At 38.6% G+C, this 26,045-nt stretch overlaps 1 protein-coding gene across 2 annotated transcripts in view; it reads right to left on the bottom strand.

Moving 5' to 3' along the window:
• Positions 1-26,045, bottom strand: part of Dync2h1 (dynein cytoplasmic 2 heavy chain 1) — a 215,906-nt gene that overhangs the window by 87,474 nt on the left and 102,387 nt on the right. The window contains exons 55-69 of one of the 2 annotated variants that reach the window (XM_048429223.3): positions 25,810-25,947; positions 24,711-24,824; positions 24,103-24,263; positions 20,335-20,458; positions 19,626-19,747; positions 16,203-16,289; positions 14,948-15,074; positions 14,237-14,378; positions 13,539-13,648; positions 10,346-10,366; positions 9,127-9,225; positions 7,127-7,250; positions 3,009-3,172; positions 1,270-1,389; positions 215-349 (exon numbers count right to left, since the gene is read on the bottom strand). In XM_048429223.3, coding sequence (XP_048285180.3) covers positions 215-349; positions 1,270-1,389; positions 3,009-3,172; positions 7,127-7,250; positions 9,127-9,225; positions 10,346-10,366; positions 13,539-13,648; positions 14,237-14,378; positions 14,948-15,074; positions 16,203-16,289; positions 19,626-19,747; positions 20,335-20,458; positions 24,103-24,263; positions 24,711-24,824; positions 25,810-25,947 — 1,788 coding nt within the window. The remainder of the gene's footprint in view (positions 1-214; positions 350-1,269; positions 1,390-3,008; positions 3,173-7,126; positions 7,251-9,126; positions 9,226-10,345; positions 10,367-13,538; positions 13,649-14,236; positions 14,379-14,947; positions 15,075-16,202; positions 16,290-19,625; positions 19,748-20,334; positions 20,459-24,102; positions 24,264-24,710; positions 24,825-25,809; positions 25,948-26,045) is intronic. The other variant, XM_048429224.3, reaches the window with a different exon arrangement.

Here is a 26,045-nt window from a genome sequence, read left to right as displayed (position 1 = left end):
CCACCAGGGTGGACAGGAGCTGACCATACTCAGTGTGAGAGGCATCTTACCTGCCTCCCTAAAGCAGGAATCATACCCCAGGCTCTGGTATTTTTGAATGGATTTCATATTTGACAAAATCATTCCCCTGAAGATCTGACTGTACATGTTCTACCAAATTAACACAAATATTTAAGAAAAGCTGACATAAAAACACAGCAAAGGAAATAGTTACTTGGTCAAGGAAAATCTGGAGTTTATAAGATTCTTTAAGTGAGTCTTGAATAAGCGCACTGCTTGCTTTTGTCTGATTCAAAGATTCAATCAAATCCTTATTTTCCAAAATATTGCCTTGAGATGTAGCAAGTGTCTGCAGAATAAATTAATAATAAAATAAATTAATAATAAATAATAATAAATTATTGTAAAACAAGAAAATCAATTAAATGAAGCATGCAATCATGTTAACTATTAATGTGGTAAAAATATTTTTTAAAAAATTTCAACATTACTTAGCCTTCCTATATCAAATTAACTGCATGTTTTATATTTACAAATGTAACATTAGATATATTAGTATCTAATATTATATATTATATTAATATACAATAACCAAAAGTGAACACAGCTATATTTAGTCATAATTTCATGCCAATTTTAATGTCATTTGAAATCCCAAGTATATAATGAATAATGAAACAACACAATAAAAAGGGATTATTAATTTAGAACAGTTTATTTTAATTAAAACTTACTGTCAGATAATGCTATTGTACACTGTAAAGATTTGTCACTCATATTGATTTAATAAAACACTGAAATAGCCAGGCAGGAAGTATAGGTGGGGCAACCAGACTAGGAGAATTCTGGGAAGAGGAAAGGCAGAGACGGAGTAACAAGCCAGATGCAGAAGAAGCAAGATAAGAATGCCTTACTCAGAAAAGGTACAAGCCACGTGGCAAAACAAGAATTATGGGTTAATTTAAGTTGTAAGAGCTAGTTAATAATAAGCTTGAGCTAATTGGCCAAGCAGTTTATATAATTAATGTAGGGGTCTGTGTGTTTCTTTGGGACTGAACGGCTGTGGAACTAGGCAGGACAGAAACTTCCATCCACAATAACACCTTCTGATATTCATTCTGAGACAGAGATTCTTGTTTTCTGTTAGAATTGTGACTTTAAGATACTTGTACCACTCTGGAAACATCATACACCTTATGGGTCACAGACACTTGTGGCTTGTATTTGATAAAGCAGCAGCAATAGGAAACTAGGCTGAGAGCTCATCACCTCCAGCAGAGACTCCTCCAGTCTGGCTAGCTGTATCTTCTTATCTTCCTCCTGCTGCAGCAGTTTCGTTTTCTGTTCTTCTAGATCAGGCTTTTCATGCTGAATAGTTATGGCTAAAAGCTTAAAAAAAAAAAAAAACAAAAGAAGAAATTCCAGCAATGATCTTTAAAAGAGAATAAAACTTCTGACCAAGCCTTGGAAATGAGTAAATACAACAAGTACTGTGATAAATGTGACATCATTTGATTCTTTCTAACTAAGTACAAGATACTTCCACATTTGTACCCAACAAGAAACAGAAAATAGATGTCAAAAGCGATCACTGCAATGACAGATATGTAAAAAAAATCACAGTATTTGTTAAGTATGAAAATTTTCATTCTAAAGTTAGATTATAAAAACTATGGAACTAGAATTAGCTACTAACAAACATTTACTTACAATATAAGACATATTAAAATATTACATTATCAGGGCCAGTGAGATGGCTTAGTGGGTAAAGGCACCTGCCACAGTTTAATTACCTGAGTCTGATCCTCAGAATGTATGTGGTGAAATGACTTCAAGTTGTACTCTGACCCTAACATACACATCATGGAGCATGGATACCCATACATATATACATGTAGACACACAGATAAATAATTCAAAAATTAGATATCATATCATCAAAACAACATTGAAATAACATTTTGCACCAACAAATATTATTACAATTAAAAAGACCAAACAGAAAAACACATTTTCCTCAAAAATGCCATAGTAATATTTACTATTTTGTATGCTAATTTGAAAATAAAGCAATTTCAAAAACAATTCAATGAAAATAAAAATAGTATCAATTTTTTAAAAAGAGAACTTTCCTATGCTTCCTATACTGTTCTTAGGGAAATCCAATATTCCAGTCATGTTGGAAAAGATTTCTTTTTTGTGATAAAAGTATTTTTTTATTTTTATTGAGTTGTATGTTTTTCCTGCTCCCCTCCCCAGGAATTGTCTGTGCCTTGCGCTCTTGCCATAGGAAGCCTTGCAGTGCTCCTCACACCCATTACTAAGGTGAGCTTGCAGAGCAAAGAAGCAATTTTTCAATAAATTCTGAGTGACTATTCAAATATTGATATGTAAGAATTATAATGCAGGGGGGCTGGAGAGATGGCTCAGAGGTTAAGAGCATTGCCTGCTCTTCCAAAGGTCCTGAGTTCAATTCCCAGCAACCACATGGTGGCTCACAACCATCTGTAATGGGGTCTGGTGCCCTCTTCTGGCCTGCAGGCATATACACGGACAGAATATTGTATACATAATAAATAAATAAATATTTAAAAAAAAAAGAATTATAATGCAAAGTATAAATACTTGGAAAGCCTTATGGCATAAGAAAAGAATATCTTGAAGTAGCGGTTTTAAATTCAATAGTCAAAATTACACAGAGGAACACGTTACACAGAGGAACACGTTACACAGAGGAACACGTTACACAGAGGAACACGTTACACAGAGGAACACGTTACACAGAGGAACACGCTATTATAGAGAGTGAACAAAGACAACACTGTTAAATGAGTGAAAAAAGTAAAGGTACTAAAAATCAACACACATTTCTCTGCAGAGGAAAATCAAAGAATTACAAATAAAAGTATGTAAGCTTAAAAAAAAACAATTGTTAATCAAACATTAATTCTATCCTAACAAATTCATTCCTAGCAAACACGGTTCTGAAAGTGTTCATGCCCACACACCTGCCCTCGAAGTCCACTTCTGGTCGTGGTAAAGTTCACCTCAGTCACGATGGACGCGGCATCAGGTGGGATGAAGGGATTTGGATTTCTTGTTGACAAGAAAAGGCGGAAATCTTCATTATAGTCAATGATTTTGTCCCCTATTTGTACCACATACCGTGGACCTATCAAAACACACACACAAGCACAGTTAGTTGTCAGGAAACTTCTGTATAGTCTATGAACCTCCTGTCAAAGTTTTCAAAAACTGCAAGAATTTCTGCAAATAGACAAAAAAAAAAAAAAAAAAAAAAAAAAAAAAAGAAAAGAAAAAAGAAAAAAAACTATATGGCAGTGAGTTTCCCTGACATTCAAAGACAACTATGACAAATTCATTAACTTTCAGAAACTACATTTTACTGAAAAACAGGCTTTGTGCTTAAACCATACACACAGACAACACATGTTCTTTCCTTGTAGATTTCACTCTTCCTTGAGTTCCTGATAAATGTTCAACTTTAACATTTACATAGATCAAATAACATCAAAATAATCCTGGGATAAAGAAGTAACGATAGATACCTACTTATAATGGGTATTGTTTTAATATTGACTGTATATTCATATTCCAATTTTTTCTGAATGAGTTGTTTATATATGTCAAAAGTAATCACATATTACTCCCAATTTCTAAATTGTATAGTTAAAAGGTACTTACTGTACTAGTACTTTAGATATAAAATAAAAACCTAGGAATATAAAAATTTGAGTAGTTACAAAGACATTATCCACAAAATAAAATGATGGCATAGAGACTGGGGGGAAATGTTTGCAAACTATTTTAAAGACAACATCCAAAAATTATAAAGTATTATAAATAAATAGCAGAAAAGCAAGTAACACAATTAAAAATAGAATAGGATCTGAGTAACATTTCTCCAAAGAAGAAATTACAATGGCCAACAAAGAATGAAATACGCTCAGCACTACTCATCACTAGGCGAACGCAAAGGCAAACTGCTGTGCTGTCTCACCTTTGTGTGGACGGCTACTATGGAAAAACAGGCACAAAAAAAGAACCAGTTACTGAATGAAGAGTGGTGTCCGATTACAAAAAGCCTTATAGAAGTTCCTGAAGAAATTAAAACTAGCACCCTACAATGACCAGGAATCCCTCTCCGAGGTATACACCCACAACCAAAACCAGCGTGCGATGGTTTGACTCTGAATGTCTAAAATGACACACATGAAAATGCTGATTATCAGCTAGTGGGCCGCAGGGAAGAGACTGAATCAAAGTCTGATGGAATAAGGGGTTTCTCCAGGGATGGCTTCCTGACTTGGAGGCTTTAGTGGAAGGCAGGAACCACAAGGTGGAAACTATTTAGAGGAAGTAGGTCACTGGGGACATAATGCTCCAAAGGACTCATTTCTTACTTGGATATTACAAAAAGCTGATTATGATACACCATTTCCAAACACAATTTGCACCCTCAAATGTGCACCCACATCATTACTATTGTAGCCAAGAAGGAAAACCTTCAAGAGTCCATCAGTAGACAAGCATACTGTAGATATAGTATATAAACATATGGATTGCTGTTTGATCACCTGGAAGAAATACTGCCACTTGTTAATGCATGAGTGAGCTTAGAGGGCATTAAATAAAGGAAATGAGCCAGACAAAACATGGAAATTATTGTGCAAACTCATCTGTGGTGAGATGTAATTAAAGTATACAAAGTAGTAGGTACATGTGAGATGAGTAAGACTGGAAAGCCAATGTAGAACAATCTAGAAGGCCAATATAGACTATGAGGAATGTAATGAATATGACTGTATCATATTTGAAATTCTGAAGTCATTTAGCTGTTCTTGTCACACGAAAGAGAGTAACTATAAAAGGCTGGATCCCACTTTTGCAGTTTTCCTCCTCTCCCATAGTCTAGTCACACAGTTCAGTTCACTGTTAGACTGAACTAAACTGTTGATCACATTGCTGTCATCTGCCTTCTCTGGAAATCCGCCTGTGTCACCTAGGTGGGCTTTATTGTCTTTCTAGGCAATCTCTCAGTCTAATTGATAGTGAGGATCTACTCTCACACTGCTGTCTACATGGCATCTACCTCTCTGTTCTGTTTATGTACATTTAAAGCAAATTTTATTGTAAATGTTTAAATATGAGTAATTCCTTGACATTTTAAGGTATGGATGGTAAAACGACAAGTTAACACATCCATCCTTTTAAAATTACTCTCTTTCAGGTAACTGCTCTGCTTCCCGACCCCATCCCTGTGACTGCTCTGCTTCCCGACCCCATCCCTGTGACTGCTCTGCTTCCCGACCACCATTACAGTTGCTACTCTGTCCCAGCACCCCTTCCAAGATACAATGCCTCCCCATAAACCCAGAACAATGCCATCCTAAGGTGGCCTAGAATCACTAAACCATAAGTCAAAAAAATATTTTCTTGTTTAAGTTGATTTTTATAAGCATATGTCACAGCAATGGGAACACTGACTCAACACAAGTCATCCATAAACTATAGAATAGTACTGTAGCACCACACTATTAAACTTGAAAGACTTCTAGAGTTACAGAATATTTCATAATGACAAGGATTCAAGGTATACTATAACAAACAAAAGTCACAGGACCAAAGCAAAGAGACAAATTCAAAACTGATTTTCAGATATTTTTCTTAACAAGATTCAACAAACTAAAGTGATAAAAAATAACATCATACAAAAAAATATGACAATTGATCATCAAAGAAAATTAAACTCACAAAGAGCAAAATTTGCACAAATTTCAATGATATACTGATGTGTGATTCCCCTCTGTATGCTATGAATAACATTGGTTAATAAAGAAGTCGCTTTGGGCTTATTGCAGTGCAGAATAGGGCAAGGCAGGAATTCCAAGCAGAGAGAGGAGGAGAGAGTAGGCAGAATCAGAGAAGCCATGTAACCACCTGAGGAGACAGATTCCGGACGCTGGATGGAACTTTACTGGTCGACCAAAGTGGCAATACACAGATTAACAGAAATGGGCTAATTTAAGATAGAACAGCTAGCTAGAAATATGCATAAGCTAAGAGGCCAAGTAGTGCTTTAATTAATACAGTTTCCATGTGCTTATTTCAGGTCCGGGTGGCTGGGAGCAAACAAGCAGACTCCGCCTACAGTCCATGAAATACTTATGAAAATTAACCAAATGTAATGCATTTGGTTATTTGACACAGCTAAACCTGAAAAATGCTTCCTGAGGCAAAAAGAGGATTCCATCTAAATCCAGAATGACGAGCCAAGAGTTTACTAGAAAATTACAAGAACATGGGACATTCAAAGGCATCTATGCCACAGGAAGTCCTGTGAATAAAGTATGAGCAACTAAAAAATTGGGAGTCCCAGGGTTGACTCACTGTTAGCTATGCCCAGAGAAGTCACATGATTATCTCATATAGTGCCAGGGCATGGAAGGACCTCATGAGCATTTCCGAAAAGCCATATGAGGTGTTCATGAAGAAGTGCAGATATCTTCAAAAAAAAGCTTGCTTGCAGGGGCTGGAGAGATGGCTCGGTGGTTAAGAGCACTGACTGCTCTTTCAGAGGACCTGGGTTCAATTCCCAGCACCCACATGGCAGCTCACAACTGTCTGAAGATCCAGTTGCAGGGGATCTGACACCTTCACACCAATGCACATAAAGTAAAGTTAAATAAACCATAAAAAATATTTTTTAAAAGAAGCTTGCTTGCAAAAGTAGTCAGTCTATAAGCAGCATCTAAGACAACGGCTTCAGAAAAATTCTTATAGTTCTCAGAACTGGTAAGAGTAGCTAGCTGTGCTCAAACTGTTTGCACATGTCACAGGTGTGCTAAGCATGGGCTTTCTTTTAGGAAGTGCTTAAACAGCTACCATGAGTGAAATGTCCTGAGTCTCTAATGAGCATCCCCGAGGACAACAATTACATACACTGTCACAACTTGCAATGACAACGGATAATCACAGTGTGAACTCTGCCCCACACTGCATTGCTGGGACAATTAAGCATTTATTATGTGGCTGCACCAGAAGAGACTCTTGTAAGCTTATTCCTGGTTTTAAAAATTGGTACTCAAGAAACTCAAACATTTACCTTGAGCAACCAGATCTCGTCTCAACAGAGGATAAAGAACAGGCTCCACCCCGTCCATCTCTTGTATAATGAGGGTTTTTCCAAAACGCACTGCCAGCTCGAGTGCTGTGATAAAGTTACTGTCCTGTGGTAATAAAGGAAAGCACATACTAGTTCCTGCTCTTACTGCTTACAAAGGATCTTATAAACAATGGATGAAGATACCAACAGAAATGATCTGAAGTTTTAAAAGTCTATTATCCATAGCACTGATTAAGATCATTCATGGTTGTTTTCCAGTCATAAAATATTTAGTAATAAATCATTTTAGTTGAATAAATTATCTTCAAATTTTCATACTTTAAGTACACAAAAGAAAAATAAAGCTTTAAAATAACTGTGACAAAAAAATCCAAATAACACAAGTTCTTTCTTCCCTATTAAATTCTAAGTGTCTACTATATTACTGTTAATCATAAAAATAATATGGAGAGCAGATCTTTAGAGCACTCTCATTCTGCATACCTATAAGCAAGTATGTGCCAACTAATGGCAAATGTTCACGTCCGCCACAATATAAAAGCTCCCATCAAGTTTACACTATACTTACAAGTTGTTACAAAAATAAAATTCCAATATCTGCAATAAATGGCCATGTATTCAAAGAAACTACTTCACTGTGTTCCAAGTTTAAAAAAACAAAATGAAAAATTCCTGTAAATTTGTCTTTATAAGCAAGGATTAATATTGTGAAAGGAATATTAGGTAAGATTTTACAATCGATCAGGAATTTTTAGGTTTTCTGTCTAGCAAAAGCCAAGTTTTAAATATTATTCCAAGCCTCCATGTGGAAGGAAAACAAATGCAAAATCTCCTAAGTGAAAGCAGAGGAGAATGATACACTGCCCACGACTCAGTCAACAACAGACCCCACAAAATGACCAGTCAAACTTCCCCTTGACCAGTGATCCCGTAACAGACAGTGCACAAATTGTGGTGACTCTGGAGTGTATCCATATGATTGCCAGCTGTCTGTAAGTACACCACACTGATGGTGTACAATCCTGATGCTTGAGTATGCACCTGTGCACCTGGCTTATAGAGTCACCATGCTGTATTTTATCAATATTTACTCAATGTATTCTTTCTACTTATTTAAAAAAAAAAGTGGGGTATTCCTGGAAGTTTCTAGACTGTCACAACATCCAGACATACACTACCTCCCCCATGATGCCCTCCAGTGCTGCTGGTTTCTGCCTCTATACAACCTGCCCTTATATATTTATTTTCTATCATTTATGTTTTTCTGTACCCAGTCTTTGTTTAGATGAGTTAAATAATATCATGAACTGCTACTATCCCTGGTATAGTGTTTGGTACAATAACCCTGCTGCACAGGCCTATGGCCTGAAAGCCAGAGGTTGTAATATGCAGTCAGGCATATGGCAGGCTACAATGTCAGATACAGGGATGTATTCAATGTTCATAGTGGAGAATTTCTGAAGAATGCATTTCTCAAGAAGTGTCTCAACTGGTACATAACAGATGTCTATATATTATACATCACTTAATTTCCAGCTATTATTACCACATACAAATAAGATAGAAACTTTTATAAGGAATGTGAAATTTGGAAGTAATTTTTCAAATACCTTAAGAGTATCTATAAAAACTAATCAAATGTTGATCCTTACAAACTCGATTAAGACCACAATAATTTCCTTAGTAAGGCAAACGAGGCGCTCATCTGACACTAACTGTGGCACAGTGTAAAGGTTTGCTTGTCTCCTGAGGACGAGGAGCTGTGCCTACGCACTGGTGGGACTCCCAGGGCTCAGGTGAGGCACTGGCACCAAAAACAATGTGCTTTGGGCTTGGCTGGAAGTGACAGACCTGCAGCCCAGATTCCCAGAAAACACTACAAGCAGCTCATTGTGCACGTGTCTTCTTGTTATAGAGCCTGAGCTGTATTTACTGTTGGCGTATCTGCAGTCAGGACCTAGATTATAAGTGGAGCATACCTGTTGGTTAATAACTTCCAAACGTGAGTCTTGCAGATGTGTCTTTAGCCACTCGGTTGCCTGAGAAGACGGATCTATCAGGAATGGGCACACACGACTCTAGGGGGAAAAAAACCTTTTTAAATAATGGTGAAGTTTTATTTAAATAAAAACAAATTCCTAAAACTTGTCGATCCATTGCAAAATTAGCTTTTCTGTGTCTTTGTAGAACACAACTCTATCAAGCACAAAGTAGAGGAGACGGTGGGGCTTGTAGCTGCACCAAAAAGCTCTTGGATAAATTACTTAGATAAATTGTTTATCAAGCGATAAACAATTAAATCTAACTGCTATAAAGTGAGCATACTCTGCAGACTTCCTTAGGGGGACCCATCCATCAGGGTCGAGAGAAGTAGGAACTCCTTTCTGCAGACTATCTCACACTGGTAGAGCTCTAAGCACTGAAGCTGCCCTCCATCAGCGCCGAGCAGATGGAGGAACGCAACATACAAACAGAAAATGCATATTACCTATGTGATATTTTTATTTGTTTATTTTTATGTTATGTACATTAATGTTTTGCCTCATGTATGCTTGGGTGAGGGTGCCAGGTCCCCTGGAACTGAAGTTAGAGAGAGCTGTGAGGCACCTTGTAGGTGCTGGGAACTGAACCCAGGTTCTCTGGAAAAGCAGTCAGTGCTACAACCACTGAGTCATCTCTCCAGCCCTATCTATATGATAGTTTTAAATAATCATTATCTAGTAAATGGTTTTAAACAACCAATCTTTCTGAAATTTTCTCACTTAAAGAACAACACACTTGCTATAGTGGTGGTAAGAGAACACACGGCAGTAGGTTTAACACAGAGACTTCGGCTGTGCCCCCCAGAACACATCGGGAACTTCCGTGGTACATCAGAGGAAGGCAGTAGCAGGCACGGACAACTCCCCCAAACAGTTTACATCAGCAACAGTGTTTGGACTTTCCAATCGCTGCTCTGAGTCTTGGTTCTCCACCCATTGCGTGCTCCTCACCAGACATCCTTGCCTAGTGGCCTCTATGCTCCACTGTATGAAGGCACAACCCCTGGCAAAAGGCCCTGGTTAGTAAATGGCCTCTTCAGTGTTACGGTGTGTTTGAATCTGGCTTTCTGCTAACATTCAGTAATAAACATTTCAGTTCTAGCAGATTTTGTCACACCCTCAACATCATTACTTTTAAAATTAAAAGATTTCTTACCCATGATTTTAAACCAATGATCTGATGCAGTCAGAAAAAAAAAGAGGTTTATTTTTAAGTGTCTCATTTTAGCAAAGTATGAGTAACAAATCTATACCAACTCACAAGTCGGTTTTCATCTCATGTATACGTCTTCACAGAACTTTAGACAAACTCTCTAAGGTACATTTTATCTCTGTGTTCCATGATAAAAATCCAGTTAAAATTACACTGAGCACATTATTACAAATAAAAACATCATGAGCGTCCATCCCTTCATTTGCTCACCTAGAATGCTAGTTGTCACCAATACAGACAAAGAGTCCAGAAATGAGGAAGACGAATTTTCTTACCTTCAATGACTTCACGTCCAGTTAAGAAGCAAAAATGAAAACTGCATTATGAGGAAGTACACAAGATACACAGGGACACATGGACTTGGAGTAGGAAAAGCCAGGTCAAACTATGCCGAGAAAGTCTATCCAGGTAAAGGAGCTAATCCCACGATGGAAACGAGGCTGCAGAGGTTGGAGCACTGGGACAACTTCAGCACACTCGCTACATGCCGAGTAATGGAAAGTCCTGGCATACACTGAGGGACACTGTGAGGAGCAGACTAACACTTCAGAAAGGAAATAAGGAACGCAAGGGGGAAGGTGCTGCTGGCACAGCCATTTCTCTTGGTACAAAATGAAGCCAAGGAAGTGAATGTCAGTAAAGATGAAGGTTCTGGAGATATCTGAGAAATGCATTTAGCAACAACAAGTCACAGGTCTGGGCCTAAATTACTGAGTTAAGATCATGCTACCTCCCAGAGAAAAGTAAGAGAAACAGGACATGAGCATGCAGAGGGCAACAGAGGGCACGCTTAGGTTATCCGATACATCACATTCAGAGAGTGGCCACCTGCCACTGCACAGAAATGCGAAACAAGAGGCTCATCTGAATCCTTTTAGAAGAATAACAGGCTGGTGAGTGGGCAGAGGAGAGAGGGATACATTTTTAACATGGAAACAAACTGAAATTGGTCAACATGAAATTAGTAAAAGCCAATGTTCCTGAAAGATAGAGGGAAGCTGTCTCGATCAAATCCATCCACTCCTTAAGACAGAGGGAGCCGGTATGCTGACATGAGCCTATACATACTGGGCTTTGTGGAGTGGACTCAGAAACATCAGGAGTTCAAGGTCACCCTTAGTTACATAGCAAGCTCAATCCTTAGCAAATTCATTTTACAAATGTTACCTAGTATGTTCATACATGTTATTAAGCATGTGCTTCCCAATCACACATTTAACTACAACATATTTCAGACCTAACATATCTTAGACTTGGGATACAATGTAGACCATAATAGTAAAAAATTAATCTATTTTCCAAGTAATTTTTTTTGGGGGGGGGACAGTGAGGATGCATTAGGAGTGTGCATAAGTATTCAAAAAACTTGTCGATATTAAATGAAACTTAATATAAGGTCATTATTAAAGTTAAAATCACAGGCAATTTCCCATATTGACTATGAAACCCAATTCTGAAGACAAACTTGTCTTTTCGTTATTATCAATATATACATATATTTTCTCATAAACATATTTTCTAAAGGCTTACTTTCGCCATCATTCATTCTTAGGGAATAATTCTTAAAACATCACAGCTCTTGGGGGAATTGTTTGTAGTTTGTTTTGCTTTAAGGTTTTGTGATATCATCTCACTATGTATATGCAACCTATGATGACCTTGAATTCCTCAAAATCCTCCTGCATTAGCCTCTCAGTCTAGGATAGCATGAGAATGCCACTATGTCAGACTTATCAACACTTGCAAGTTATGACTTTCTTTAATAACTGAAGTGAGCAGAAGGAATATGAGTCCAAAACCTTGAAAGAAGAATCAATAAGTGTGATAAGCATGATAGAAATACACAGTGTAAATACACAGAACACAGGTAACACCCGACACAGCATGTTATCTGCAAAAGCAACTGAGATGCCAGATGCCTAAGTCAGTGCAAAATAAGATAAAAAACTGTTCAGAAAACAAATCAAAAAACAGTAAAATCAATTTAAACTAATAAACCATTCAATCTGTAGTCAGTGAGTTCTTCTAGGCAACACACCTAAAGTATGGACAGTTGATTAATAGATATAATAAAACAAAACAAATTAGAGAAATAAATAGGATCCAAGCCAAGAATCATATAAAATATTTTCATGCTACCTAAGAAGGAACATTTAATGTCCATACACGCACACGCACACACACACACACACTTGGGGGTGGTAAGATAATAAAGAAAAAAAATGTTCAGAAAAAAGGGTTATAGAGAGGAAAGAGAGAAGAAATAATGGTGTATAAAGTGTAATCTGTTGAGACAGGAAGGAAGTTAGCACGCACTTTGCACAGGCCAGCAAGGGCAGTTCAGATGAAGGCAGTGGCCCCAAGCCTGACCACACAAAAGAACTGCACAACGTCTTCTGAGCTTCATGCATGAATGCGCACACATGCAATAAACAAATGGAGAAAATTGTGAAAGGGACGCCAATTTAATGATAAAACCAAACTTCATTTAAAGTTTGTGATCGAGTCATAAAGAAAAGAAAAGAGCATAACTGTGAGAAGGAGACAGTGAGGCCAGGACGGGGAGGCGGTGAGAGAAAGACACTGAGGGGAGGAGGAGGCAGAATGGAGTGAATGCAGAGTGAAGCTGCCACTGAATAATGTAATACGTTTCTAGTCTATGATGTTTGTAACCATGGCTCTCGGTGTGACTTTCATATTCACTGCCAAGAAAGCATTTTCAACTGTAGGAAAACACACGATATGAAGAATTTTCCAAAATGTACAGATGTTCATTTCTAACTTGTAACCCAAAACTGTTTTTCTCATTGAAGAATTTTGCTTGGTAAATTAAATTAAATTAAAATACAAAATTTATGAAAGAAATATAGTATGAGCTAATTCAGGGTACTCTACAATATAACTATGATTACTACAAAGTTCAATTTTAAGTATTTTATCATCATAAAAGGCCATCTTAGCTTACACTTTTCTATTTCATTGAAAATAAATTTCATTGAACAGTAGATAGTCAACTTTAATTGTCATTTTTTCCCATTTTATTGGACAAAAGAAAGAACAGCTTCAGAGTTACAGCGTGTTTACACTGCAGGCTAGACAGCTTTCAGCATAATACTGAGACTATTATATCAGTTACCTGTAGGATCACAATGGCATTCTCTACAGACAGGTCATCAGATGGAAGGCCTTCACTTTTCCAGATCAACTGCTCACTTTCAGTACAAAGAAATCTCCTTAGATCAAATTCTGAAAAGCAAAAGCATCAAACAGTCACTACAGCGACCAGCACCTGACAGACAGACTGGCACCATAGTGACCAGCACCAGACAGATAGACCAGCACAGGGGGCTGTGGCATGCATTGGCCTCATGCCCATTCCTGTGCATTAAAACATAAACCCAGGAAAAAGCTTTGCAAAAAGTGAAAATGAACAGCATTCATGAGTGAATGAATGAATGAATGAATGAATGTTTCACAGTCACAATAAGCTGTAAAAACCACAAAATTCATAAGAAAAGTTAGAGCCTCCCATTTTACCTTGGCATGTGATATTAATGTTAATAAAAAACATATTTGGCTATCTTTGTGCAAAATTAAAAATAATTTAGAGGGAGGTCTGTGTCTCATATGGATGTAGGAGTAGAAAACTTATAGTAATTTAAACAATTTACAAAAAAAAATTCATGAGATTTAGCAAATCTGAAGTAGCCATACTATCCCTGGTGACATACAGGTAAAAAAAAAAAAAAAAAATTAAGAGAAGTAAAGGGAACCGAAGTGGAGGGCCATTTTTGTCACACTGAAATTTAAAGCTCATAATAATTCAATACAAACTCTCTAAACCAGCTGCCTTAGTCCATTCTTCCAGATAGTTCTTCCTGAGGCCTTCCGGGGCAGCAGAGAGGTAGGTTATGAACGCAGCCGCCAGCTGAGCTCTTTTGGGGAGGGTAGCCAACTCCTCCGATATCTCAGAGACCTGGAAGAAGACAGCACAAGTAGAGCACTCCCGCAGAAGACAGTTCCAGTTAGCAAAATAAACCAACACTCATTTAAGTAGGAACACCTTAACAACTCCAAAATTTCAAAAGATCAGTAAGAACTCAAAGTTTTTAAAAGTTTGAGACACAAAATATTTCTATAAACATGTTTTCTTAGATGCATGTAATCCACCACACACAATTAAATTAAAAATAACTTTTAAGAGAAAGTTGCCAAAGTTGAAATCATGGAACATATCAATAAAAACAATTGATGAACAGTGCTGAATATTAATCTTATTGTTGTGGCAAAGTTCCCTCAGATCATTGCCCTCCCTGCCCTTCTTATCAACAAGGTGGGCAAGCCAAAGCCAACAGTGACTTTCCTAAGGTATGTTCATAGAAAGACACTTTGATTACAGACGAGCTCACTTCCTGACTCATCATTCACTTCAGGGTTATCTGTCAGAGGCCAGCTATAAACTAATGGATATTTGTCCTGGTCTCCTTATTTAGAAAAGAAAATACATTCATTACACCCAGGTTTCCTGTCTACTCCTAGACAAACCTGTGTGTTCCATCTCCTGTGTTCTCTGTCCAGCTGACTAATCAGGACTTCTGCAGCTTTGATGGTCTCCTGTGCCTTGCTGACTTCAGCTTCAAGTTTGGCAGCTTCTGAAGTCCTGCTCTGAAATCTAAGAAAACATTAACATACAATTAGGAACAAAAGAGTTATCCTTGGAATATACTGATTACATGTGTGTCTGAGATACCATTAACAAGACAAGTATACAAACATACATACTTGAAGTCTTTCATTCTTGCTCGAGCAGCACTCAGTAGCAGAATATACCCAAAGAAGCCCTAGGGACACTTCTCTGCACCAATCAGTACATCAGTCTGTACTCAAGGACTGGGACACAGGCCCTGCAGGCAACATTCTATACACATTTCTCCCAGTGTTTACTCAAGGTCTTGATCCTAAGAATAGTCAGCTATTTTCTAGAATTGCTTTTCTTCCTATTCTAGTTGCACAAACCCATCAGCTACCATGTGAACTTTTTATACGATGATAAAATATTCTATCTTTAAAATTTTCTTGAGCACATTCTACCTACTCTCTTCCTCTCATCTTACTTCCTGGTCTAATCCTCTCAAATATCTACCTGATGAAACAAAATATCTGGTTCATTGTATATCATCTCTCACGTACTGTCTACCTGCCCAATTTTAACAGTGTCTTGTGTATTCTGTATATGCATGTGTGTGTGTGTGTGTGTGTGTGTGTGTGTGTGTGTGTGTGTGTGTGTGTGTGTGAATATGTGCAGGTATGTTCATCTGTGCAGGAACACGTGGAGGCCAGAGGTCCATGCTGGGATGTCTTCTACAACCACATCTCCACATTCCCTTGACAAAAAGGAAATTTCTAAGACAAATTTTTATGATTTTTCTAAACTTAGCAATTTTCCTTAGCATGCACAAGGCCCTGATTTTGACCCCTAGTACCACAAGGAGAAACACATAACCTGTAGAAAAGTATTACCAATATTTATTTGGGCTGTTCATTTTTTTTCCAGACAGAGTCTGTGTAGTCTAGGTTGCCCTATAACCATCCATGTAGCCAAGGATGCTCTTTGTTCACACCCCAGGTACTGGGAGCACAGACATGAGCAGTCATGTAGTTAAGTAACAACACTTTGTCAACTACTCTCTCCTTATTGCAACTGGATAGTGACTCAAAAGGAGGAAAAAACAGTGGGTACAACCACATGTGAAACCTTTCAAATGAGCTGAGGCATGCTACAATTCCAAACTGGACTTACTTTTCTTTGAGTTCTGACACTTTTTGACCAACAGAGTTAAGAAGATCTTCTAGCTTTCTTTTTCTGTCTTCAGTTTTCTTCAAATTCCTGAAGTAGGATTCAATGTTAGACATCATTCTGTTTTAGATTTCAGGGTTTAAGTAGCACTTTAAGGACTGATATCCTAACAAATGTGACAGAACCAGCACAGTTCCATGTTAGGACATGTATGCATAGACAAATAAAACAAGGCTAAAATTAAAAGCGAATCTTTTGATGTAACTTGCATTCTTTCTTGAAACCTGTGAATGGAAGAAGAAGAAGAAGAAGAAGAAGAAGAAGAAGAAGAAGAAGAAGAAGAAGAAGAAGAAGAAGAAGAAGAAGAAGAAGAAGAAGAAGAAAACAGTAAACATGTTCATCTACCATCTTTTAGAACTATATATAATAATACCAATAAAAGACATGCACACACCCTGATATATAATAAAGAGAATTCAAATGTGTGGCACAGACAAACTTTCAATAAAATTTGAAAAATAAAGACTGACAGGTCAGAATAAAAAGCAAAATTGAGATGCCTGCAAGAAGGAATGATAAAATAAGCAGAACTCCAAACTTCTCAGAGAAGGTAAGCAGCAACTGTCTCCAAAAGGAACCGAAAAGCTGGAGACACAAATGTGTCCAAAAGCTGTAAGATGCACTGGAGGCTGGATCTCAATTGCATTCCTCCACTAAAAGCAGACTTTTAAGCCAACCCAAAAAGTCAACACATGTAGCTGACAATCCACCCAACTCTATCTAGCCCAACTGACACCAGATATTTATAAGACAAGACACTTCTTTACGGGAAAAGTGAATACTACTCTTACTCTGAAAGGCACCCCATGCTGAAGAGTGGTCATTGCCCAGCAAAGCTACACCTGAACACTTAATCCTCACACCAGAAGTGGGGGAACGCAAACTACACACTCTAGTGTCTATGATTGTATGTTCATTACTCAAAGTCAAGGACTGGGCATGTCAAGAATGCTTTCTAACCAGAACCAAACAAAGCAAATGAACACATGATTACAGGAGGAAGGACTGGACTGAAGGCTAAGAAGAAGAGAAAAAGAAAAAGAACATCCTCAAGTGAATAGAAAGAATGTTAGAGGAAAAAATGGAAAGTTGGAAGAGACTAACAGGGCACTGAAGACACAAACAGAACAGTGCAGCAGTGGGAAGCACTGTGAGAAACTAGAACACAGGAGCACAGGTGTGAACGGCAGGCAGATGTACTATGTGCACTAACTGCCAAATCCCTGGACCAAGGCTCCGCACAGGAGACTTTTCTTTATTTTGTACAAAGTGTCATAATTATTGCAAGAACCCGAAAATTATCAAGACCAGATATAAGAAAATACTAAATTAGTTACAGCATTTGAATAACAGACTAGGAGAGTTTCCTGATCACAAAAATGAAGGAGGCTGGCAGAGCCTCAGGTTTGTCCTGGTGTGCACCACATGCCATGTGTGGGGAGATCATTCATTCACCTAAACATGTCAGGAAAAGGAAAGCAAAGGTGGACAACATATCCAAGGGTCCTCAAAAAAGGATTTCCTTGCCCTTAAAAGAAGCACACCTTAAAAATTAATAATTCCAATAACATCATCCTGTCTTGAACTGAAGCAAGAATTGAAAACTGTACCTGTGAAATGGGCAGTGCATTTGCAAATAAGAAGAGAAGCAAGAGCTTCCTGGAAAAACATAACAACCCACAGAACCAAGCTCCTTTGGGACTTGCTGACAGTAAGTGTGCTGCAGTTTCCTGAGTGATGACTTCACAGACCTGCAGCCCTGTATGCCCCACTGTACGGTGACAGGGACAGAAGGAACTACTGAGGGAATAACAAACAAAAATAAAAAACTACTGAGGGAAAATAGTTCAGGACTAACAGGGGCACTAGCTGTATGTCCACCAGAAACAGGGCCCTAAAACCTTTCAAAGAGGGAAAATACAGGGTAACAGAGAAAGGATGGGGAACATCCTTTTTCAAGAGCAAAGCTACGCCCTGGAAGCCAGCAGAAATGGGGTTCCACTCGGGAAATCGGGTTCTGCACCATCAGAAGTGCAGTTGCACTGAAATCAGTTCAAACAGACACTAGGTTTCGTCCACCACAAGTATACCTCATTCTGCACATTTAACAGAAACCCAGGCAATGCTGAAGCTCTGCCACAAATCACATGAAGAAATGAGCCCATCAGAATCACTATATACAAACCACTCTGATACTGCACATATATGATAAAAGAATAAACATGTAAAGAGCTCTAAATACTTCTGTCTCATGTACATTTTCATAGGAAATGAAAGATATATTCTAGGAAAACAGGGAACTAAAAATTTATAGTAATAAATATAAGTTATTTATTTATAATAAATAAATTTGTTTATAATAAAATATAAACAAAAGATACAGAGGAATTGCCCAGAACAATGATGACAAGAAGTTCCAAGATACAAGCATTAAGAGGACTCTAGAGGACTAATCCGAGAAGAAGAAGAACACTACGGAAAAAGAAAACCAAAAGATCATCGACTATGCTTCCAGGCTTGTGCAGACAGGTGGCAGATAAACCCACAGCACGTGAACAGAAAGGATGACCCAATGTCCGAGTGAGGACAACCGCACAGTGAGGATGGGAGCAGCTCAGAGAGGGATGCAGCACAGCTGTGCAGTTTCTCTTCACAAGTTCAAGATTTGGAGCTCAGCCTCCAGTTAGTAAAAAAAAAAAGGGGGGGGGGCAAGAAAAAGATGTGCAAGACAGATAAACTAATAAGACACATGTCTCAACTAACAAAATATTTTCATTGTCAAAATAATAAAAAACAAAATTATTTAGTTCAAATTTTTCATATAATTAATAATGAAGAATTAAAGTTTTTTCTCTACAATGGGTTCACAGGTGATGTCAAAAGTTAATGACACATTCAACAAACATCTTGGTCTACATTTAGAATTAGTAATAATAGTAACCTGTTATCTCCCGTCTCCAAAGTTAAGTAGTTGAATATTCTTCCTACCTGCTCAGATGCTGTTTGGGGAAATATATCTTAAATATTTCCCAGAACTTCAATGTCAAAGTGACATTACACAAGTCCTACATGTTCATCCATTCTTTTCCTACTTTGATTCTTTGGAAGAAACTCCCACCTGTTCACAGACACAGCAACATGGACACAGGAGAAGCCAGGGGCTTCTGCTGCCCATCCTCAAGTTGGCTGCTCTTTGGATCTGCTAAATTCTTTACCTTGGGATTTCACCCACTCATCTGAAAGGTTACTCTGTCAGCTGTCATTTTAAAGTAAAGGCAAAACAAACACCCAAAACCAAAATAAGTACAAACAATATAATACATGCATCAAACTGACGGCAATGCAGGCCAGACCATCCATACTTACGACTCTAATCCTGACTGCTCTGTTTCCAGGGGCTGAATCCGTTCCAAGACATGGGAGTACTGTACATTGGCCTTAACCCAGGCAGCCAGAGGTGCAGCTGCAGTGCTGGCACGCTTAGCGTTCTGAAAAAGTCATCGCAAGTTACCCCACACCCGACTCAACATCAGACAAATGCAAAGCTAATGTCAACATTTTATCTACACAATTATTGAGAGTAATAAGTTTTGATGAAGTCTACTTGTAGCTCAGTCAGTATCCTTAAACACACCTGATCTTTAGCATACACATGCACCAACATGACTCCTGTCTCTTTTCTAAAGAGTGCACATGGCCTTTTCCTTTTACGTGTGATAAGTTTTTATTAAATTAGAGGAATTTTGGAAGCATTATTACTGGTGTCAAAGAAGAGTTAACATTTAAATAAAGAATTTAAAAAGTATCAGAATCATAGAAATTTGATACACGTATGAGGAAATAGATGCTCATTACCGCAGATGCACCCAGCAGAGGAAAAAAGTGACAGTGGGAATGATGTGGGGAAAGAGAGAGAAAGGGGTAAGCAAAGAGCAAGCTCTAGAGTCAAAGCCCACACAGAACAGCAAAGCTGAGCGCTGTTCCTCCTTCACTTTAGCTCCAAGGCTCTAGACAACGGTAATAACAGGGCATCCCACAGTAAAAAGCCAGTGACGCAGCATAAAAAATAAGCTACCTTTGGATCAAAAGATGCTCTGTTTCTAAAGAGAAGCTCCTCCACACTCTCTCGTATCTCCTTCGGGATGTTCCGTGCATCAAAAGTTGCAATGTCTTCTCTCACACCCCTTTTTGCAAGGAAGCTAGGAAGAAGGTACAATAATTCAATTATGGGCAAGTAAAAACTGTTCTTTCTAAATAAATGTGTTGTGGATGGTACTTCCATGAGTTGACGGGAATAGGATATGAAGATTTAACAGAGCTAATAACTATCATGCTTTAATAAACAAGAAACCCAAGTTTTCAGTGTGAGGCGGTCTATCTGCCATCCAGTGAATAAACCAGAGCCAGACATGGAGTGTGAGAACCACACTGTACAGCAGTAAACCCACCCCACCATATGTCAACCATTATAGACCCTCATGCTCTAGAGTCTTCAAGGAAGTTCCTAGAGTATTCCCATCCCGACCTCTAGGTCCAGAAGAAAAAACGACTCCTCATCAACAGTGTAGATCTCAACAGCACAAACCCCAGCACCAATATACTGGGAAAAACTTGAAGTCAAGTGGCTCTGTGCCTCATTAACTCTCAGCCCTCTCTAGTTTCTGTCTGTATTACTCTAACTTCTCCCTTCTCCCTGAGTTTCCACTACCTTCCTCTCTCCTCACCATCCTCTCCTCTGTTTTCTCTCCTCCCTCTCTCGTTCCAAACCATCCCCAAAGTATTAAACTCTCAGAACAGTAATTACATTGTCTTCATCAGTAACTATAGTGAAAACACAAGGCTTTTCTATGTAAGGGTTAAATAAATTATTAAATGCAATGGCCATTCTTCAAGATTCTCGGGCATTCCTCTCTTCCTTTGAATAATCACTTGCAGAAGAAGATTTTTAGATTTTGAGATAATCACACCTATCTTGAAATTTCAGGGTAAGCTCTATAATATGTACTTAGATAAAAGTCAGTTTGAGGGGCTGGAAAGATGGCTCAGGGATTAAGAGCACTGGCTGCTCATCCAGAGGACCTGGATTCAATTCCCAGCACCCACATGGCAGCTCACACAATTGTCTAAAACTCCAGCTCTAGGTGATCTGATACTTTCACAACAATACACATAAAATGAAGTTAAATAAATAATAAATAAGTTAAATAAATAATTTTTAAAAAGTTAGTTGAGTACTGGAGATAACTCAGGGTTAGTGAGTACTTGTGTTGGCTCTGTGGATGAAGAAAACGGATGGTATTTAGAAAAGAACTTGTCTATTTTTCAAGACCCAGTTCAATTTTCACTGTGAGACATGCCCTCACAGTGGCCTCTTGCATTGTGGGTGCCCTCAAGGAGTGTTCTTATGGTGGGATGCTATCACAGGGGAAAACCTACTTCCTAAGGAAACTATGCCTTAGATATTTAGCCAATGTAAGGTTCATACTGACTGTGACCTCGACATAAACCTTTGCTTGTGCCAGTTCTCTATATTGGTCTAGCTTTAGCGCGCCTACGAGGTAATACGAATGGGGAGAGCCATATGAGCTGGGGTCTTGGTCTGTCTAAACAGAGAAAGCAAGAAGACCTCTAGTATTTATCTCCCTCTGCTTCCTGACACTGGCTGTACTGTGACTAGCTATGCCAAGCTCCTGAAGCCTGGCACCGCACTGTGATGGGTGGTATCCAGGCACCACATTAAGTCCTTTCTCTCTTAATTGACTTTTGACAGAGTATTTTATCCCAGCTACTGGGGAATAACTAAGACAGAAACCTAACATGAGTGTGTCGAGCACAGGATGGACATGTGAACACTATGTTCTTCAAAAAGAAGGATTTGAAACCACTTATTAATAAATACCAGGATACATGATGAACAGAGTGAGACCTGGGAAAACGATGGGACCGCACAACACTGTCAGAATCTGTCTCTTTTTAAAAGATAAAGTCTTGGGAAAGAGACGTCCTGACTCAGGGAATAAAGATCCAAAAGATCATACCAAGTTTGAATTTTAGTTAAAGCAAGTTAATTCTAACAGGGATCAGGAGCTTTAAGATCATGAAATATGGAGCCAGACAGACTTGAGCTTAAAATTTTCTAGCAGTGAATAAAGACAAGTTACAAAACTCGTTCAGAGTGAATTTCTTAAAAATACTGGGACGAGAACATTCACTTCACATACTCATTATTGTTTGTCAAAAACGGAAAAATGAGCACAAAAGTGACAGTGAGAGGGGAACGGTTGCTGGAAACACTCCTAAGAGTGTGGCGCGGAGCCTCTGGGAACGTGTGCTGAGATGGGCTAGTGAAGCCTGAGGTTGCTGGAGGAGCTTAGAAGACGGGGAAAAAGGCTGGTAAGAAAGATGGCTCATGAGACTGCAAACAGTAACAATGGCCAGGAACTTGTTACTACCAGCACCTACCTGAGGTGCTGTGTGAGGGAACATTTAAGTCACAGTTCAATCAAAATGGCAGACACAATTCCAAGATAATCCAGAATTCAGATTATCATAGACTGCTTTGCTTTGGGCTTAAGGAGAAAATTGTAAGCAAAAAGCAGAGCAAGATTTTAAAATCCTGCAGTTTCTCCAAAAAAAAAAAAAAAAAAACAGAATAAGGCTGGAGTCAATAAATGCATAAATAACAATAATGATATAATTAGCAATCCAATAAATTAATAATCAGTAGTCAGCTCAAGGGATTTGGGCTATTAGAAAACAACAACAAACAAAACACCACAATACCATGGGACAAGGCATAAAAAAGTTTGGTAGGATCTCAAGCATCAGCAGACCCAAGACTGTAAAGGCATGATCTCATCTCAAAGATTCTGCTATGGGCAGAGAGCTAGCTCCGTGTGACAAGGGTGTCCCTGGAATCAGTAACTGAGGCACTCAGAGGCAGAGCCGACATCATCTGAGCAGGCCCAGCTAATGCTTAAGCTAGTAGAAACCTGGCATTATTCGTGTGTTTGCAGGGTTTGACGGCATCCAGCGTGCAAGAATTATGGGGCGGTAGAAGATTTCAAAGGAAAGTGCTGGAAGCCACGGAGAGTACAGTAGGTCTTGAGAGGGTAATGAGTGAATCTAAAGATAAAGTGGATTACTAAGGAAGTTAGAGGGAGCAGAAACATGGGAAAATGAAAGCAAGAAGTTATACCAAAAAAGAGGCCATGTGAACTGAATATAGACTAGGACTACCCGAACAACTGGAGATTTAAATGACTAAGCTATGCGTTCCAGATATGGACATGAAGCCAAAGAATTTAATGTTTGCCAAACTGGCTTGCAGATTTGCTTTGGCCCCAATTCCTTCCTTGTAGAATGCTTATAGTGTGTCACTATTTGTTTAAAGTATACAGCCTGCTCCTTAATTCTAAAGGAGCTAATAGAGGCTAAGAGGGGATAAGAGGTTGCCTAGAGTCTCAGAAGAAACTTTGGACTTCTGAGCAATACTAGAACCATGAAGACTCGGATCTCACGAAGATGAACAGATGTACTTAGTGATGGAATGCCTTTCAGGGACAAGGCGGTAGAATGCTATGGTTTAAGGAGATGTGTTTGGGTACAAAGCGGACAACAGGTGTTGAAACTTGAGGTAGTTAAACTTGACTGTCAGTTTGAGAGGAGATTAGTAAGGCCCTGACACCCCTCCAGAGGGTTCATGTGCGGCACAGTCCTATAGGCTGGAGCATCAGACAGAATAAAAGGATACATCAGCTACAGCAAATGTTTAGTCTGCTTCCTGGCTCTGGCGATGTGAGCTGTCCCGCCCCTCTCAGCCGTGATAACCTCTACAACTTACCTTTTCATGCTTACCCACGATGTATCAAAGATGCCCATTAGCCTCAGAACTCCTTCAAGAATGTCTCGAATTACATCTGGCGGCATGCGTAGTGAGCGGATTTCTGAAAGAGACTCTGGTCTAATATTTCCAACAGCCAGCTTAGCTTCATTGACTAGAGGCTAAGAGACAAACATCAGGAAGTGTCAATGGATGTGCTGTTAAAAACCAGGAACAATTTAGACAGCATGTAGAATACAACTGGCATTTCAGTCCAATGACTATAATTATTAATTGCCTTCCTTTATTAAACACACCAAGAAAAGAAAGTTCACAATAATCAAGTAAAATATCCTGCCACCATGAGTGTGCCATTCTAATTTAGCGAGTCTAATTTGTTTTGAGATACTTTTCCTTTTTCCAGAGAAATTTGTGCTGTAGGAAAAGCTGGGGTGTTTCACCCCTGGCAGGCTCTCCGGCCACTTCCATGTCTAATACTTGGGGCACAGACCACACTGACAACAGTGGTGGGAAAGAAATGAGCCACAGTGATATTTAAGCTCACATACACTGCTAGGCAAATATGTGAAAGGAAAATATTCACATTTAATTGGAACATTAGAACTTACTTGTACTTCTTTTAATTCATCATCAATTTTACTTTTTCTTTCTTCAATTTTGACAACTTCTTCTGCTATTTTTTGTTTTAGTCTTTCAAGTTCTGTCTTTTGCTCACTTGCATCCTGCAGGAATAGTTAAATGACATTACAATCACTTATAACGCACTCAGTGTTTAAAAGCATGACAACAAAAACATTAATCTTTTTAAAGAATAATTTTTGGTCAGTAACATGATGAAGGCATTTTCTCACTTGAGGGCCTTCTCCCTCAAGTAACTCTAGCTTGTGTCAAGCTGACAAAACACACAGAACAACCAGGACAATTAAATACTACATCTGAGAAATAGATGAGACAGAATGATAGCATAGAGATCTAGTGTGATTCATAAGATGTCCCCAAATATTAGCTCTATTTTACTACCATCAACAAAACAGAAACACGGAATAGGAAAATCATGAGTTCGTTCTCAAGTCTGCCTTATTCTACAAATGCAAAACCGGGCTGAAAGGGTAAGTTGACAGTTACACACAAAGGAGATTCAGCTGCAGAACACAGAGGGATGGCCAGCTTCGCAACCCTCTGATGCTGGAGGTAAAGTGATATAATGAACAAACCATACAGAGCACAGGCAGACACGACACCAGGCCAAGAACAAGCTCACAAAAGTTTCCTTGGAATAAGTTCAACAAAAGAAAGGTGATGCTTAGGAAATATAATTAAAATTGAACATACCGTCAAAGTATAAATATGATTTTAAAAGGTACTTTATTAACCTGAAAGTTTTAAAAGGGGGAAATGTCAAAGTCTGAAGGAGAGAGTGAGCTAAAGGGCATCCTGTGTGGCGAGGAGAAGGCAGACGATGTCGGCTGCACACAGGTCTACACTGATCTAAGACACACATGAGCATGAGGGACCTAAAGGCTTGGCACCATCAGTATGAACAACATGGAAAATGACATGCATGTTCTCTAAAGCTCAATGCGAGCCAGTATGGATGAATGATCCCCTTTAATTCAAGTTAAAAATCTTATTTTTCATACTGATTGACAAGCAGCTACAGATGTCCTCTACCTGTTTATCTACTGGCACCTGACCCTCCCCAAGTACCTGCATGGACACGGTGATCTCCTGAAGGGCAGCGTCAGCTTCATCCTGCTTCATCCGAAGCAGTATGCTCTGCTCGCCGGCCTTTCTGTTCAGCTCATCCACAAGAGCTTTGGCTTCATTTAGTTTAGACACACCAGCCTAAATCAATACAACATTGACTGGAGCTATAAAAAAAGAAATTCTATATACACATAGGAAAGCCCTTCATGAAACAATCAAGCAAATAAAGAAGGGGA

The sequence above is a fragment of the Myodes glareolus genome, chromosome 4 (assembly GCF_982192425.1).
Source record: "Myodes glareolus chromosome 4, mMyoGla1.1, whole genome shotgun sequence".
NCBI classification, from domain to species: domain Eukaryota; kingdom Metazoa; phylum Chordata; class Mammalia; order Rodentia; family Cricetidae; genus Myodes; species Myodes glareolus.
The sequence above is the reverse complement of the archived record's forward strand: the minus strand, read 5'-3'. Positions and strand labels throughout refer to the sequence as shown.